The sequence below is a fragment of the Callorhinus ursinus genome, unplaced genomic scaffold, assembly GCF_003265705.2.
Source record: "Callorhinus ursinus isolate GAN/ISIS: 27379988/994484 unplaced genomic scaffold, GSC_fseal_2.0 scaffold3, whole genome shotgun sequence".
Lineage (NCBI taxonomy): Eukaryota > Metazoa > Chordata > Mammalia > Carnivora > Otariidae > Callorhinus > Callorhinus ursinus.
Window position 1 is genome coordinate 32,757,551 of NW_027397065.1, and position 14,924 is coordinate 32,772,474.

The 14,924-nt window shown below is 35.5% G+C and overlaps 1 protein-coding gene and 1 pseudogene across 8 annotated transcripts in view; one reads left to right on the forward strand and one right to left on the reverse strand.

Annotated features, from left to right (window-relative positions):
- Positions 1-14,924, reverse strand: part of RANBP17 (RAN binding protein 17) — a 324,967-nt gene that overhangs the window by 77,721 nt on the left and 232,322 nt on the right. For all 8 annotated transcript variants that reach the window (XR_012377245.1, XR_012377247.1, XM_073890032.1 and 5 more), the window contains 2 exons: positions 4,926-4,989; positions 4,725-4,833 (listed from right to left, as the gene is read on the reverse strand). Coding sequence is in view for 6 of the 8 variants with exons in the window: in XM_073890032.1 (XP_073746133.1) it covers positions 4,725-4,833; positions 4,926-4,989 (173 nt within the window). In the remaining 2 variants the exon portion in view is untranslated. The remainder of the gene's footprint in view (positions 1-4,724; positions 4,834-4,925; positions 4,990-14,924) is intronic.
- Positions 8,718-8,818, forward strand: LOC112820491 (U6 spliceosomal RNA; annotated as a pseudogene).

The window sequence follows — 14,924 nt, forward strand, 5'->3', positions numbered from 1 at the left end:
AAAAAACTACATTTGACTTTCACTGACCAGAGAACCATTATATACCTATATAGGGCAAATAATAAACATGAATCTATCTGGTTATTTGATAGAAGCTTGGAAAGTAATCCCTTCTCCCTTCTTCTCACTGCCCTCAAGCCTCAAATCAATCATTCAGTCCAAACAGTTCAAATAAAAATGAAAAAAGAAAAAGTTACCTTTCCTAATTGATTGAGAATATAAAAAGGTGAAGTAACAGTGTAGTACAAGTGAATGTGTGGTCACAGGGCTACAGGTTATATGACTGACCTTGGGCAAGTCATGTAGTCTCTCTGAACCTCATCTTTCTAACAGATAAGCAATGCAATAATACCTATTTCACGTGGGCTGTTGTGAGGATCAAATAGAATAATGTGAGAGTGGTTTGCAGACTATAAATTTATAAACAAATGTTAGTTGTTATTAATAAAGAAAAGGAAAGTTTCTTTCCTCTGTATATTTTTACTTTTACCATTAGTAGCTATCTCTATAATACTCTTCCCTTTTTATTCAAGTCATTTACTTTTTATTTAAAATTCCTCAAATTTAAGCTAGGGATATCTTCAGGTGCCAATTATCTATTAAAAGCCACAAAGGTAGGTGAATATTATAGCACGCTCCTCCCTAAAGAGAAAATATCTCTTAATGTCTATAAATAACATTTTAATATTAACAGTCCCTTGATCATTACAAGATAGGACTTTTTCTTAGAGTCTGAGTATCTGAGGAAAACACTGCTCACTCAGATCCTAGCAACATGCTTCTCATCTGAGTAGTTCAAGATAAGGTTCAATCATAAAAAGGCCGAGAAAAGCAACTGTTAGTGACACCAAGGAAAAACAACTTTAGTGACACTGAGTAATTCTAAGTTTGTGGTTGGTAAAAACTTAATTTGCAATGAATAATATTCAGTATTCCACAAAACAAAGAGCATTGTTGTAGTTCTTTTCCACACTTCCCTTCTCCAATATTTGTCAACTGAATTCACCTCTATTCAAATTAAACAAAATAGAAGGTTTTATTTATTCAAGTATTTTATACTGAACAGCTCCCTGGAGGGTCTCCATTTACTGGCTTGGGTAATATTATCTTTCTTTTAGTTTATTAGATTGACAAAGTTAATTTAAAAATAACCTAGGGAACTTTAAGTGATTCTTGGAAGGGCTAACATGCGTGCACATATGGATGGCCACCCATTTTCTTCTGTATGTATGTTATGTTGTGAAGAGAGTTTTTGCATTAATTTTTATAATTTCTTAGAATACAGAAATACATTGCCAACATTAAATACCATCATTCTGATGATGAAATGCTTTCAATTCTGTTCTTTATACAAGCGAACATTTCATCTAGTGTAGCCAAGGAGCAATTTGATAAAATGGTACAACAGTTTATTGCCAAAAAACCCCCATTTTCATCTGAAATACAACCTGGGGCACATAGCATCTAATTAAATTCATTCAAAGTACAAATAATTGACTAGAAACCAAAATGCATTTCAAAGTAAACACCAATTAATGTGACACCCAATTTCTTTCCCCTTTTCTAATCACCCCAATGTGCAGGTATGGCTCATATACAACATACTCAGTTTAGTTTGTTGGATTCGATTAGAATATGCTTTATATTTCAGTCCAAGAATTACATCTCATGCTTCACAGGCAGGTTGCTTGGGTGTTTTTTCTATTTGATTTAAAAAAAAAAAGTCAGTGATATAAGAAGTTCTTCTCTAATTTTTCTTTGAGAAGAATTCTCATTACCTAATATTTTTACCTCTTTCAATTGATACATGGATCTGTGCTTCTTTTGACAATAGCACCATCTTTTTTTTTCTTTGTTTCCATGACAGTGAATACACAATAGAAAACTATAAAGCCACACATACAGGAACTCTGGCAGCTACGTTCCAGTCAACCTAGTTTGTGAGACAAGGCTTCAAATAATAAAACTGTGTTCAGCAACACTCAACAAATGATCATCTATAAAGTAGTAACACTTTGAACAGAGAGCAACAGGCGATTAATCGAGCACAAGAGGGGCCAAGTGTAGCTGATCACTTGTGAAAGTAGTCAGCCACTTGATTTGTTTTGTCTTGGAGAGGTCAATGATCAAAGCTACTCCCAGAAAGAACCTGGAAGGAATTGCTGATTCCAGGAACCATGATGATGGCATCTTGGTTGCAATATACTTATGTGTCATTCATTCACTAAATATTTACTGAGCAACTACAATGTAGCAATAGGAGATCAGTGCTAGAAAACATGAAAAAGGCAAAGTCCATGCCCTGAAGGAGCTCAATGTATTTTGGGAAGAAGAGCAACTCTGGTTCTTAACAAGGAATAGAAGCTCTGCTAATATATACCACAAATTGTCCCTTGATGCTTATAATATACATTTAAGTTTTCAAAAAATGAAAACCACTAACAAATAAGGACTTTCTTTTCGAACAATGTTAAAGTTCCATGACTGTAGTTGCCATTGTTTTTATCTATACCCAGATTCAATTTCCTTGTATTGAGTGCCTACCACGTACCAGGCACTTCCACATAGTCAGTTTCTACTTCTCCCAAGCTATCTAAAACGTGTTTGCAACACAGTGGGTACTTACCATTTTGAAAAACTGTGAACTAAAAAAATTTACACTATATATTGTTATGGGTTAAGTAATTCAAAGGAATCTAAACCCTGAGAAACCTAGGAAAATCCTTTTTCAGTTATTCAAATTTATATATTTTACTTGGGCTTCTCATACCTCATAGTTTACATTAAGCGATACTAAATAAAAGTAGTCTTCAAAGTGGCAGCGTGTAATGCAGGGTCTTTCTGGGCACCATCATGACTCTCAGTTATCACCACAATGGTAAGTGCGGGCGTGCTGTGAATACTGGTAGTGCTGTCCTGTTGTTTAAGCTACCATGGATTTATGGAGGGTTCTTTTGTCTATGATGACTATATGAGAAAGGATCTTGACCCACTCCATTTCCAGGTCCTGAAAATGTGTGTGACATGAACCTATTTCTAGGAAATCTCCTCCATTTAGTTCTCTTTAACTCTGGTCTCCCCACTTCTTTCACTGTCTGAGATGACAGGGTCATTTAAGGAGCATTTTTAAGGCTTTAGGAAATAAATTCAGTCTAGACAAAGGTCTAGACAACTCTTCTTTAATGCTTGGACAACTGGGAGGAAAGCAAGAGGTCAAGCTTCTTGAGGGCAGGGGCCTGGATGCCTGGCTGGTTTCTGTCCTGGCCTCAGAGCTCCCAGCACAGTGTGTTCTCTCAGTGATTACTGAGGACAAAGAGTCAGGCCACTCCTCTTCTCTCCACTGCAGCAGCCAAGAGGTAATACAGACCAGGGTGCAGTATGCAAAGCTGTCACTCAGATCTCCCACTTGCCTAAGGTAGCAGATGATTGGGTTTTGCATGCCTGGTTTACACTCTTCAAATATTTATAGACAGTTCTCTTTGCCTCAAGCCCTAGTTGTCACTTAGCCAAGTTATACATACATGGTTCTTTTAATCTTTCTTTAGAAATCAATCCCACCAAGCTCCTTAATCATTCTAGATGCATTTCTCTCAACTTTTGGCTGTTTGTCTCTCTGGTAATTTATTCTGTTGAAATGCATGAAAATAATACAGATGTGGAACAGAGGGTGGTTTAGTCACCTTTCTATTACAAGGAGCAATGTCTTTTATGTGCAAAAGAAAATTATCCTTTTTCCTTTTGTATGATCATGTTTTTAAAAAATTCATATTTAAGTTGATGGATCAATCAATACATTGCAAGGGAAAGGATGAAAAAAGTATCATCAGTATTATATTCTCTAAGGATGATATCATCATTGAACTCTTTCTTGTGTCTATAAACTGATTAATTTAACCTGCAGTATTCAAACATGGGGGGAAAATGGGAACCCAGCATAATATAGTCACCACAAAGAGGCTTAAGTGCCCATCCTCAGGTACTGTCTACTTGTGGATATGTCTAGCTAACTTCAGCTTTTCAGTGGAAAAAAATTTTAAAGAAGTTATATTTTTTCCCATTATAAAAGTACCCCCTTAAGAAAATTTCAAATAATCAAAAGTGAGAAAAAGTCACTACCACAAAACAACATTTAACATTTTTAAATAATTTCATTTAAGTCTTTTTTGGATGCATTCCCCACCCACACCCCAGGCATGCTCATATCATTTGCACAGTTTAACAGCTAGCTTTTTCACTTAATATTATAAAATGTCATGTATTGCACTGCCCTCAAATCCTGATTTTAATGACAACAGACTACTCCATCAAGTAAGTAGATGTGCTTTAACTTTACAATTCCCTATTGCTGGATATTTACATCACTTCCAGTTTCTCTCTAGATTACATGTCATTACAAAGAAAATCTTTGTGTGTAAAGCTTTTCTGTATTTAAGACTACTCCTAGATTCATAGCAGTAAAATTAATGGATCAAAGGATACCCAGAAAACAAATCCTGAGGGAAAGAATTAATGCAGGTTCTATTCAAAGTGAAAAATACCACCTTAAGTACAAAGATTTGTCTTTTGGCTCTGATGCCCAAATCATAGGGAGTTGTAGAACACTGTCAAAGATGGCAAATTCTAGTAACTTAAATATAGTACTCACTAGTAGTCTGCTCCTTTAACTGCACAAGTATATTGTTGAACCCTTATTAATCAAGTTAAGAATCAATTCTTCACCTTACCTAGATCCACCATCAGAAGGCGAGTGAGGGCAGTGTAGAAAGTGGTTCGGCACCTGAAGTCACTGAGACTGTAACTGTCACTGATTCCAAGGAAGGGAAAGTGTTCACTCTAATGAAAGCAGAAGAGCATCCAAAGTTACTAACGCTTTACCTAAACTATCCAGAAAATTCTAGTCATGAATGAAAAGAAATAAGACTTACCGTGTGGTTTTTTAGCATGAACTTCACGGCATCTATCTTCACAAGTTTTTTTAAAAGGATATAGGTAAAAGAAGTTAAGGAATCTGGGGAAATATAATTGTCTTTTCAATAGATAAGAAATCACAAAATAACCCTGAACTATAATGGCATCAATTTCTATTTATGAAGAATCGATATTATTTCTAAAGAGTATTCCTACAGAAGTGTCTTTCATTCTGTTAAGAATGATAATCCATTATTAACCAGTGCAATTACTTTTCCTATCTTATACATATTCTAGTTATGGAAAGGAAAAATGAATTTTATAATTAAGACAAAAACTTCTTTACTACTAAAGCCTTGATAGTAGAAAATTAAAACTGACCCTTTTTACATTTTGGATATAACTCGAGAACTTCTTTTCACTTAATATTATTTCATAAAAAATAATTATAAAAGACTCATAATAGAGTATCCAGAAAGAGAAAATTATTCAAGTCTAAGAAACAATGAGCCCAGTTAGTAGAAATCTAAGGAAATTCTGCTTTAGATGAAGATCAGAATACAGTTAGAAAGACGTAGCCGACTGCATGTCATCAAGTGTTGAAGGACAGGTTTAAATGACCTAATATTTCTCAAGTACCTACCAGGTTTAAGACATTTCATATTTGTTCATTCACCTAATCTTCACAATTACCCTGTTAAATATTATTTTTTCTAATCCATAGATTAAAAAAACCAAAGTTCAGAGAAATTAAGTTACTTACCCAAGATTACCCAGCTATGGGCTGACAGTGTTGAGATCTGAACTAGAGGTTTGACTACAGAGGCCATGTTCTTTCTAGTGTACCACATTACCACCTGAACAGTTCAATTCAGAATGAGAATAAAGTTGAGAAATCATAAACATTAGCACAAGACCTAAATAATTTCTCGTTAATGCTGCCATCAAAGAAGGGCTGATGTGTTGCTAAGAACATCTATTGAGCATACAAACACCCTCTTCTCTTACTTAGTCATTCAGGTGTCGGTGTAAAAGAGCAGGAAAAAACATTGAACACGAGTCAGAAAAGCAGGGCTTCTGGCTTGACTACACCATTCAATCAGCTGGATGAGTATGAGTACCATACTCAGCTACTCTGGGCCTTAGTTTCCCTCTCCAACAAATGAGGGTGATACCCAAACTATCTTACAGGATTGTTGTGAGGATCAGATGAAGCAAATGTCTTTGCCAATTATAAGTCAGGGAGGAAGACACAAAGATGCAGAGAATTAACATGTACAGATGTTTGCTACTTGCAGGGTTAATTCTCACAAGCCCAGGGGATAGGCAGTATCACTTCTGTTTTTCTGATGAGGAAACAAATTCAAACAAATTCAATAAAACTTTCCAAAAGACAAGCAGTATAATTCAGATTCAAGTCCCTCTGACTCTAAAGCAACAATTCCAGTTGCATGTTAAGCATGTGTATTTGGCTCACCCCCATATTAAGGCTGTAAGCTTTCTAAGGGCAGGGGCCACACCTATGCATTTTGCTCATGCACATGCTCTCAGTGGGTGCTCAATGCACTGTGTTTTTCTGGCAGGCTGAAGGGGAACAAGATCAGGGCTGAAAGGCGGGAGGTTTTTCCCTGCGTACAAAGATGAGATTTGATGATTTTTTTCCCCAGTATAAACCACTGAGCAGAAGAACTGCCACTCAACCTTCACTCATTTAAACAGGGGTGGGGATCAATAAACTAAGAAATATCTTAAGTAAACACCAAACACAATTCTCTTGGAATTGCAAAGTTAAAAGTGACAGGGTCTATGGGTAATAAGAATGCTGCCATTAATAGGAATCTTCCTGTCAGTGCTACTAATAAACAGCAAGTCATGTTTTGACAATAGAATATTTATGGTAGCAATAAAGAGAACATTCACAGGAAGAATCTCATCTGCCAAAGACACATTTTCTGTAGAACTGCATCTGTGCACTTTGTATCAAGGCCAGCCTCACTGCCTTTTAATTACATTCTAAAGCAAAAAAAAAAAAAAATGATTAAGAATAAATATTTCCTTTTTTCAATAAAGAAAAAAATAAGAATTCATCTGATTATTTATATTCCCTTATAGGAATTCAACTCAAAGCTATTATGGCCCTTAAGAGAGTTTGTAATGTTTTCTTAAAAAGGCAAATGGATATATCATCTTTATGATCTTTTTACTTTCATCTTGTTCTTCTCTAAGACACTCGAATTCTTAGAAGATGCACCATTTCCGTTGGGTGGCAGCATTTTAGTTGCATGGCAGGACTAGGCTAGATTTTGGAGGCTTGTCTGGACCAGCTCCTCACAGTGAACACAGTAATGGTGGCTAACAGCACCAGTAGCAGGAGCCTAGAGTAGTGAGTAAGAGAATTTAGTGAAGGTCACTCTTGGAACATGTAAATGGTAGGGCTAAGATTCAAATCCACATCTGTCTGACTCTATACTATAAGCTCTTTTCACTAGGTTACATCATATCCATTTGATTTTGAAGAGGCCAGTGATTTTATAGAGATCACTAGTTTTTTTTGAGACATTAAGAGAAACTGGAACTGGGTCCCAGAAAAGACAGGGAAATTGTTCTTTTAGGAGGCACCATCATTAATGAGCCTTCACCACACCCAGGACAGAGCAAACGCCATAGCCTGGCTGATATTAACACACTAAACAAAATTCCTAGGAAATTCCTGTCTGTATCCATGTGGTTATGAAAATACCGAGGAAGGTGAACATGGTCTTATTGATAGCTAACATGGCAAATGAAGAAAGGAAAGAAAAAGTCAAGACAAATGGTGTATGTTACAGATGGAAAATTCTGAAAATTTTGAAAATTTTTACCTTTGAAGGGGAAAACCAAATTGAGAATGAACTGGTTTCTTCGGTTACAGGAGTACTACACACTTTAGTAGCTGATGGGCATATAGCAGGACCAAGTATGACTTCAATTCATGGTATCTAGTCTTTACTGAGGATCTACAACATTTCATCAAACCTAAAATGCCACTGGTTATAACAGACATCATTATTGTATGTGCTAAGAGAGGTGTTTTAAAATACCATCAATTGTGGTATTTATGTATATCTTATGTACAGAAGTGTTAAAATGTGAAGTAATTTGTTTTAGAATCAAAAGGAGTGGTATATTAGGCATATGATATCCACTAAGCACCAGACGTAGATGATACAGTGATCTAGGCAATTACTGAAAAACCATACATGTTTACAAATAGTTTTTGCAGACAGAATTAGATCCTGACGATAGAAGAAAGTTCATAGATAAGAAAATGACGTGTTGGAATGATAGGTACGGATGATAGGTACAAAGTACAATGACTGAAATATTAGTGTTGTCATTTCAAAATTGAGATTACGTCCATAAACCCCACTAACCTAAAAACATCCAAATACGTCTAACCAAAATGAAGCATCTTAAGGAATACTAATAATTACTTATAAGGAATACAAGTTAAGGCTTTGTCAATTAACAAAAGGGGTAACGTTAATTCAAATGCCCACTATGTGAAATTTTGAAACAAGAGAAGAGGAAAAAAAAGACTCCTAATCTCTAATAACTTACAAAGTAAAAGAAGGGCCTAGCCAATACTAAGCTATATGATATTCATCCTCAGATATATAGATAAGAACTAGGTGTTCAGGAACATTAAGAAAAATAAAGATGATAGGAACGAAAATGAAAGGAGTTAATATTCCGTGAGTACCTCCTATGTGACAGGGTCAGTAGTGCCAGGCGCCCTATTTTATTAGATAAACAGATGTATTGTTACAGTGCTGGCTTCGGCAGCACATAGGTGAAAACTGGAATGATACAGAGAAGGTTAGCATGGCTGCTGTGCAAAGATGTATTGTTACATATTTATTATTTTATTTAATCCTTACAAAATCCCAAGAGATAGATAATATTCCCTTTCTACAGATGAAGTAACTGAGCCTCCGAGAAACTAAATGATTTGTTTTTGTTCTTTCAGTTAATACCATGACAAAGGATCACAACTGCTTTGGTACAGCTTCACTAAGACTTTAGCAAGACCCGAAAATTTAAGAGAGACCTAATTGAGTTGCAATGGGTCAAATGAAAAGAATAGCATATGTGGTGATTCAGTGAAAGACAATGAAGGGTGTCAAGCGGAAGGTAAAATAAATTTCCCTGGCCTGAGCATAAAGTACAAATTGTGGTTGAGTGGTGGATCAGGAAATTAGTTATGAGAACTCAGTAAGTCAAGTACTGTTACAGGACTCAAGTTCTAATCAATAATTTTACTTTGACCCGAGAAGCAAGCAGAAGCGATTCTGGGCTTTTGGCAAGAGAAATGATCAGATCACAATAATACTCGAGGAAGGTAATCTTGTGAAGCAAGAATCTAAAGAACTGGGTGATGGTTTGAATAAGTGGGTAGAGAGGATTCTCACACTTGATTCTAGTATCATCTAGTACCATCAAATGGAGCAGATAAATTATGGGATGACTTTTCCATGGATAATAGAGACAGAAAACAGAAATAAATCAACATTTCTTTTGATGAGAAATGTTAATAGAAGTACGCCTGAGGGATATATGCTGAAACTAGTTTTATTTAACATTCTGAAAACCATCTGGAGATGGTGGTATTCACTGAAATAAAGCAATTCATTTTAATTCTGTTTCACAAAAGCAGAATTACTACTGGTTATTACTAAGTATTTCCTCCAGCAGACATACCCAACTGTACTTCCATCCCTCACCCTTATTTCATTCTACACCTTGGTTTCATCTCTCACCCCCAACTCTTTCCTGACCCCCACCTAATTCAGGATTCACACCCCAGTGGTGGGAAGATCAGTGAGAGGGTAAGAAGGTCTGGCTTGCACATTACTTGTATACTTAATGGTTTCTATATAAGCTACATCTAAATGACCCTAAAAAGAGCTCCCTCAAAACTACCATATCAAAATGTCACATATCCACATTATTTTTAATGCACAGACTTTCAGACAATTAGCATATAATTTATTTGAGTTAAATTTTAAAAAGAAAAAGAAACTATGTTACTAAAACAATGGACTTTGAGCTCTTAGGAAAAATACGTGAAAGGCAGGCGGTCTGGAATCAGGATCAATCCTGTTAGAATTTAAAATCTGTGAGGGCAGAGCCTGTGTCTCATTTGTTTTTTGCTCTGTACTTAGAAAATGCTTAATTAGTATTTGCTGACTTGAAAGAGGCCAGTAATATAAATTATTAGGATGAATATGGAATTAAATTATTTTACTCTTAGTGTTAAATCTAAAAGGATGCAGTTCTGGGTATTGCACTAACACAACAACAAAAAGCAAGCATGAAAAGACAAATGAAACTGGAAGAGGTTTGGGGTTGAGAAAGAAAAGCATCACGGTGACCAAGCAGCCTGAATAGGAAGCAGACTTTTTGGCTTGTAAAAATGCGAACAATTGAGAGAAGCTACTGACAGATAAATAGATTCATGATGCATGTGGGTAGGAATTATATTCACCAAATCCTGGTGTACAGGAACTAAGGAGATAGTCTCAAAGTCTTAGAGGGCTAGTGAGAAGCCAAATGGAGGGAATTATTTCTTTAACAAAGAACTTGAGCCAGCTTCATAGATGTCCATGCTATGCACTTGCACAGGGTTCTTCTATGCTTAGAAGGGCCTGTGCTTGCTTCAATGCTGTGTTGTTGAGGTCTTGAATTTTTTTTTTAAGATTTTATTTATTTATTTGAGAGAGAGAGAGAGCGAGATTGAGAGAACATGAGCGGGGTGAGGGGCAGAGGGAGAAGCAGGCTCCCTGCGGAGCACGGAGCCCCACGCGGGACTCAATCCCAGGACCCTGGGATCATGACCTGAGCTGAAGGTAGACACTTAACAGACTGAGCCACCTAGGCGCCCTTGAATTTTTTTTTTTAAAGATTTTATTTTTAAATAATCTCTACACCCAACAAAGGGCTCGAACTTACAACCCTGAGATCAAGAGTCACATGCTCCACTGACTGGGCCAGCCAGGTGCCCTGATATTCTTGATAACTTATGAACAAGGCACCCCACATTTTCATTTTGTACGTGGCCCTGCGAATTATATAGGTGGTCTTGCAATAACATGGAGAAGTTATTCATCCTAAGAACTGTAGTTAACAGTCTCAACGGGGTAAAATGAGTTTGGATACATTCACGAATTAGTGTAGAATCTGGTTTGGGGTCTGTTTTTAAAAAGCTAAAGATATTCTGGGTTTTCTTGAAGACGATGTAGTAAGGGCAACTACCAACAGAGGGCCTAACAGAAAATGAAATTTCCTTTCTCATTATTATCTACCTGAAACCCAAAGTGAGACATGTTGTTGCTGTAAATTTGAGTAAACAATGAATTTAAGTAGAAATACTGATCAATTACTTTTCAAGGGAAAAAAACCCTTGAAATAATGATTAATAAACAAACAGAATTCTTGATGAAATGTAACACTTTCCTCCCTCTTTCTCAACACTTAAAATAAGTTTACGACCCTTCTCTCCCCAGTTTCCCCAGCCGCTTCCCTGTTCCATCACTTAAACAGTATCACCCCTTTCCCAGTTAGACAGAACTAGACAGAAACCCCCTTCCCAGTTAGACAGAACTAGACAGAAACCCCCTTCCCAGTTAGACAGAACTAGACAGAAACCCCCTTCCCAGTTAGACAAAAATTGGAAAGTATTTGAAAGAGGGAAAAGGATCCACAAGTATTAAACCTGGATGTGGAGGGCTGCCCAGGACAGAGCCATTTCAACTCTGTACATGTTAGATAAAGCTATTTAGAATCTGAAATTCTTGAAATTTGGTCTTGGAAATTTAAAGAGTTTATTAAAAAGTTACTCAGATGTATGTGCTAAATGTATTATATATGCCCCATGTAATGAATCTGATGGGAAAACAAATTTTCCCTCAAAAAGGCCACTGGATTTAAAATTACAGTAGTCTTACCAACTTGGAAAGCTTCAAACCTTGGGGTAAAATGCAACAGGCTCTCCAGTTAATATCTGGGGACTTGGGGCGCCTGGGTGGCTCAGTCATTAAGCGTCTGCCTCCGGCTCAGGTCATGATCCCGCCAGGGGCCTGGGATCGAGCCCTGCATCGGGCTCCCTGCTCTGCAGGAAGCCTGCTTCTCCCTCTCCCACTCCCCCTGCTTGTGTTCCCTCTCTTGCTGTGTCTCGCTCTGTCAAATAAATAAAATCTTTAAAAAAAATAAATAAATAAAATCTGGGGACTTAATGTAATGGCCTCCTCACACACATTATAATTTAGAGGAACTACACTATCTCCAAAAATGTCAAGTCTGCATTTCCCTAGTGAAGACAAAGTCCTATAGAGAGGTACCTGATTTTCTTATTTGGGATATCCAGTTCTATTTTCCAATTATCTTAAAAAGCACGTTTGGCCCCTAAGCCACCAGCATCACCAGAAACTTGCTGAAAATGCAAATTCTCAGGCCTCAGTCTAACACCTCCTAAAACATCAACTCTGGGGGTGAGGTCCAGCAATGTGTATTCTAACAAGCCCTCTAATGATTCTGATCATCACTAAAGTTTGAGACTACTACCTTAAGGCAAGTAAACACGAGACTTTTCAGCACTTCCTAAAAATGAGGATCTTTTGTGATTTCAATTTCCAAACAAGTGGTCAGATAGAAGAACACCAAAGTTCCCAGACTGGCTTTGAGAACCATAAAGAAACACTGAATAGGATTCACTCTGAAGAAGATAAAAACAGGAAAAATGAAATGAAAAGTATCTGAAGGCATGCATTAGAAAGTAATCAGGAACATTTAAAAACTTTGTAGTAAGGCGCTTTTCAGTTATTCCTTCCTAATATTTTAAATACAAATATTTTGGAATATTAATATATAAACAGATTTCCATTAATAGAGGCCAGTTGGTGATCATTTTTATCTTGCATAACTGTTTCTACTGCTGAAGAGTCCATCCTATTTTTAACACAGATATAATGTATTGCTTTAAAAATCAGGATTTAAAAACACATTATAATAAGGAAATCGATCGGAAACAACAAAACATGCATTAGGTAACCAGCAACTGCACTGAAATAGACATACTACTCACATATTCCATTATGTAAATGAATTCAAAGATATTTCATGACTGATCAGCTAGAAGGGACATAATGATTTATAATTCAAATAACTGAGCACTGAAATCAAATTGAACTAATACATATTTCTAAATATGGAAACCTGAAATAATTGTTAAAAAATATAAATCAATGTACCCAAGTTGAAATCATTCGTATCCCTTGGTTTAAATGTTATAGCTTTTAAGTTTTATCTAATAAGTTTTCTGAAAATATGATTTTTTTATTAACGTCAAAAAGAAGTGTTCAAAAGCAATAAACAGCTTATGAAACAAACCGTTATAATTTTAGGATTAAAGAATATGTAAGAGATATAAGGTGATAGGAAAAGGATCTTACTTAAATAGTGGATAGAAATAAATTAGGCATTATGCAAATTATTCCAAAAAGAATACAAATTGAATTAATTTTATATTAGATTTCAATTCCAACCTAAAAAATAGGGTAAATATAAACAATAGATACGTGCTATAAAATAACACCGGCTTCCTTCCAGATAATATGCTCTCAAAGTAATTCACTGTGAAAAGGCCAGAGTTTGCAAGACTAGGAAGTACTTATAAACCACTTCATATGTTAGAAATAAAGAGTATTTCAGCATTATTATTGAAAAAAAAATACAGGTTGAGTTTTTTTTTAATAAGAAAAAATACATATCTTAAAAAGCCAAAATGACCACTGGAATTGGGTTGTACATCACTTTCCAGTAAAAAGGAAAAACAGCCTGGACAGGTGTAATTTATCATTTTTCTGATTTAATATCAAAGAAATATATTAAAATAATAAAAAGAATCCTGAAATCCTCAAAATTTGTAGTGATAAATAGCCCTCTCTGTCTTTATTACATTATACCTACTAACAGAAATATTGCATGGTGGATTTTGCCAGACAAGGACGATTATTTTCCAATAAAAAGTTGCATATTAAATTCCAGCACAAAAGTGGGTGTCTAATACTTTGGAAATCTTTTATGGTTTCCCAAGGAACACAATTTTAAACTTAACTAATACAAACATATTCCTGCAGTAAACCTACATTAAAAATTTCCATACAATGCCACCGATTTTCAGAATGCTGTCCTCTTATTTAAATATCAGCTAATCTTGGTGGTTAACTAAACCAACACTTATTTTTCATAACTCCTATATATTTGATAGCTAACATATAAAAGACAATCTACATGCTTCTCTCTCACTGGTAGAAACAGGACAATAGTATTAACTATAATATAGTAAGAAAGGATGATTCTGGTTTTAGATTTAAAAAATCTGCTAAAGATAGAAACCCAAACATTTAATGGATAATGGGAAATCTTATTTTAGACTAAATAAGCTGTTGATTTGGTGGCGGCAATAATCCAAGAAGTGGTAAAAAAAACTTACATAATTTTCTTCCTATTACTCCTTCGTGCCTCTTAACTAATCAAAATAATATTCTTTTCAATTGAAGAATACTGAAGCTATAGTATTTACCCTCAGGAATTCAATTTTTAGAAGGTAATATTTATAGAACATCTTGACCTTCTTCAAATTAGTAACATGCTTTCTTTTAAAACAAGAACTCCCTGACAATTAAGAAAAATCACAGACTAAAACACATATGGTTGCATACTTTCTTCTGTATCCATTTATTAAACTGGATGGATATAAACATAACTTTAACTAGTTAGGAATCTATATATCCATATAAATTCAGTTGTGATTCTGGATAAATGTTCATAGTTGGTAGCTAATATAAATCTTTCAAAAACATACTTTACAGATAAGGTTAAATGAAAGTTTTTTTTTTTTTAATTAAAAACAGTTACAAACATTATGAACAAGGAAAATACCTGGGCAACAGAATGCACGTGTTAGGGTGTTTCTA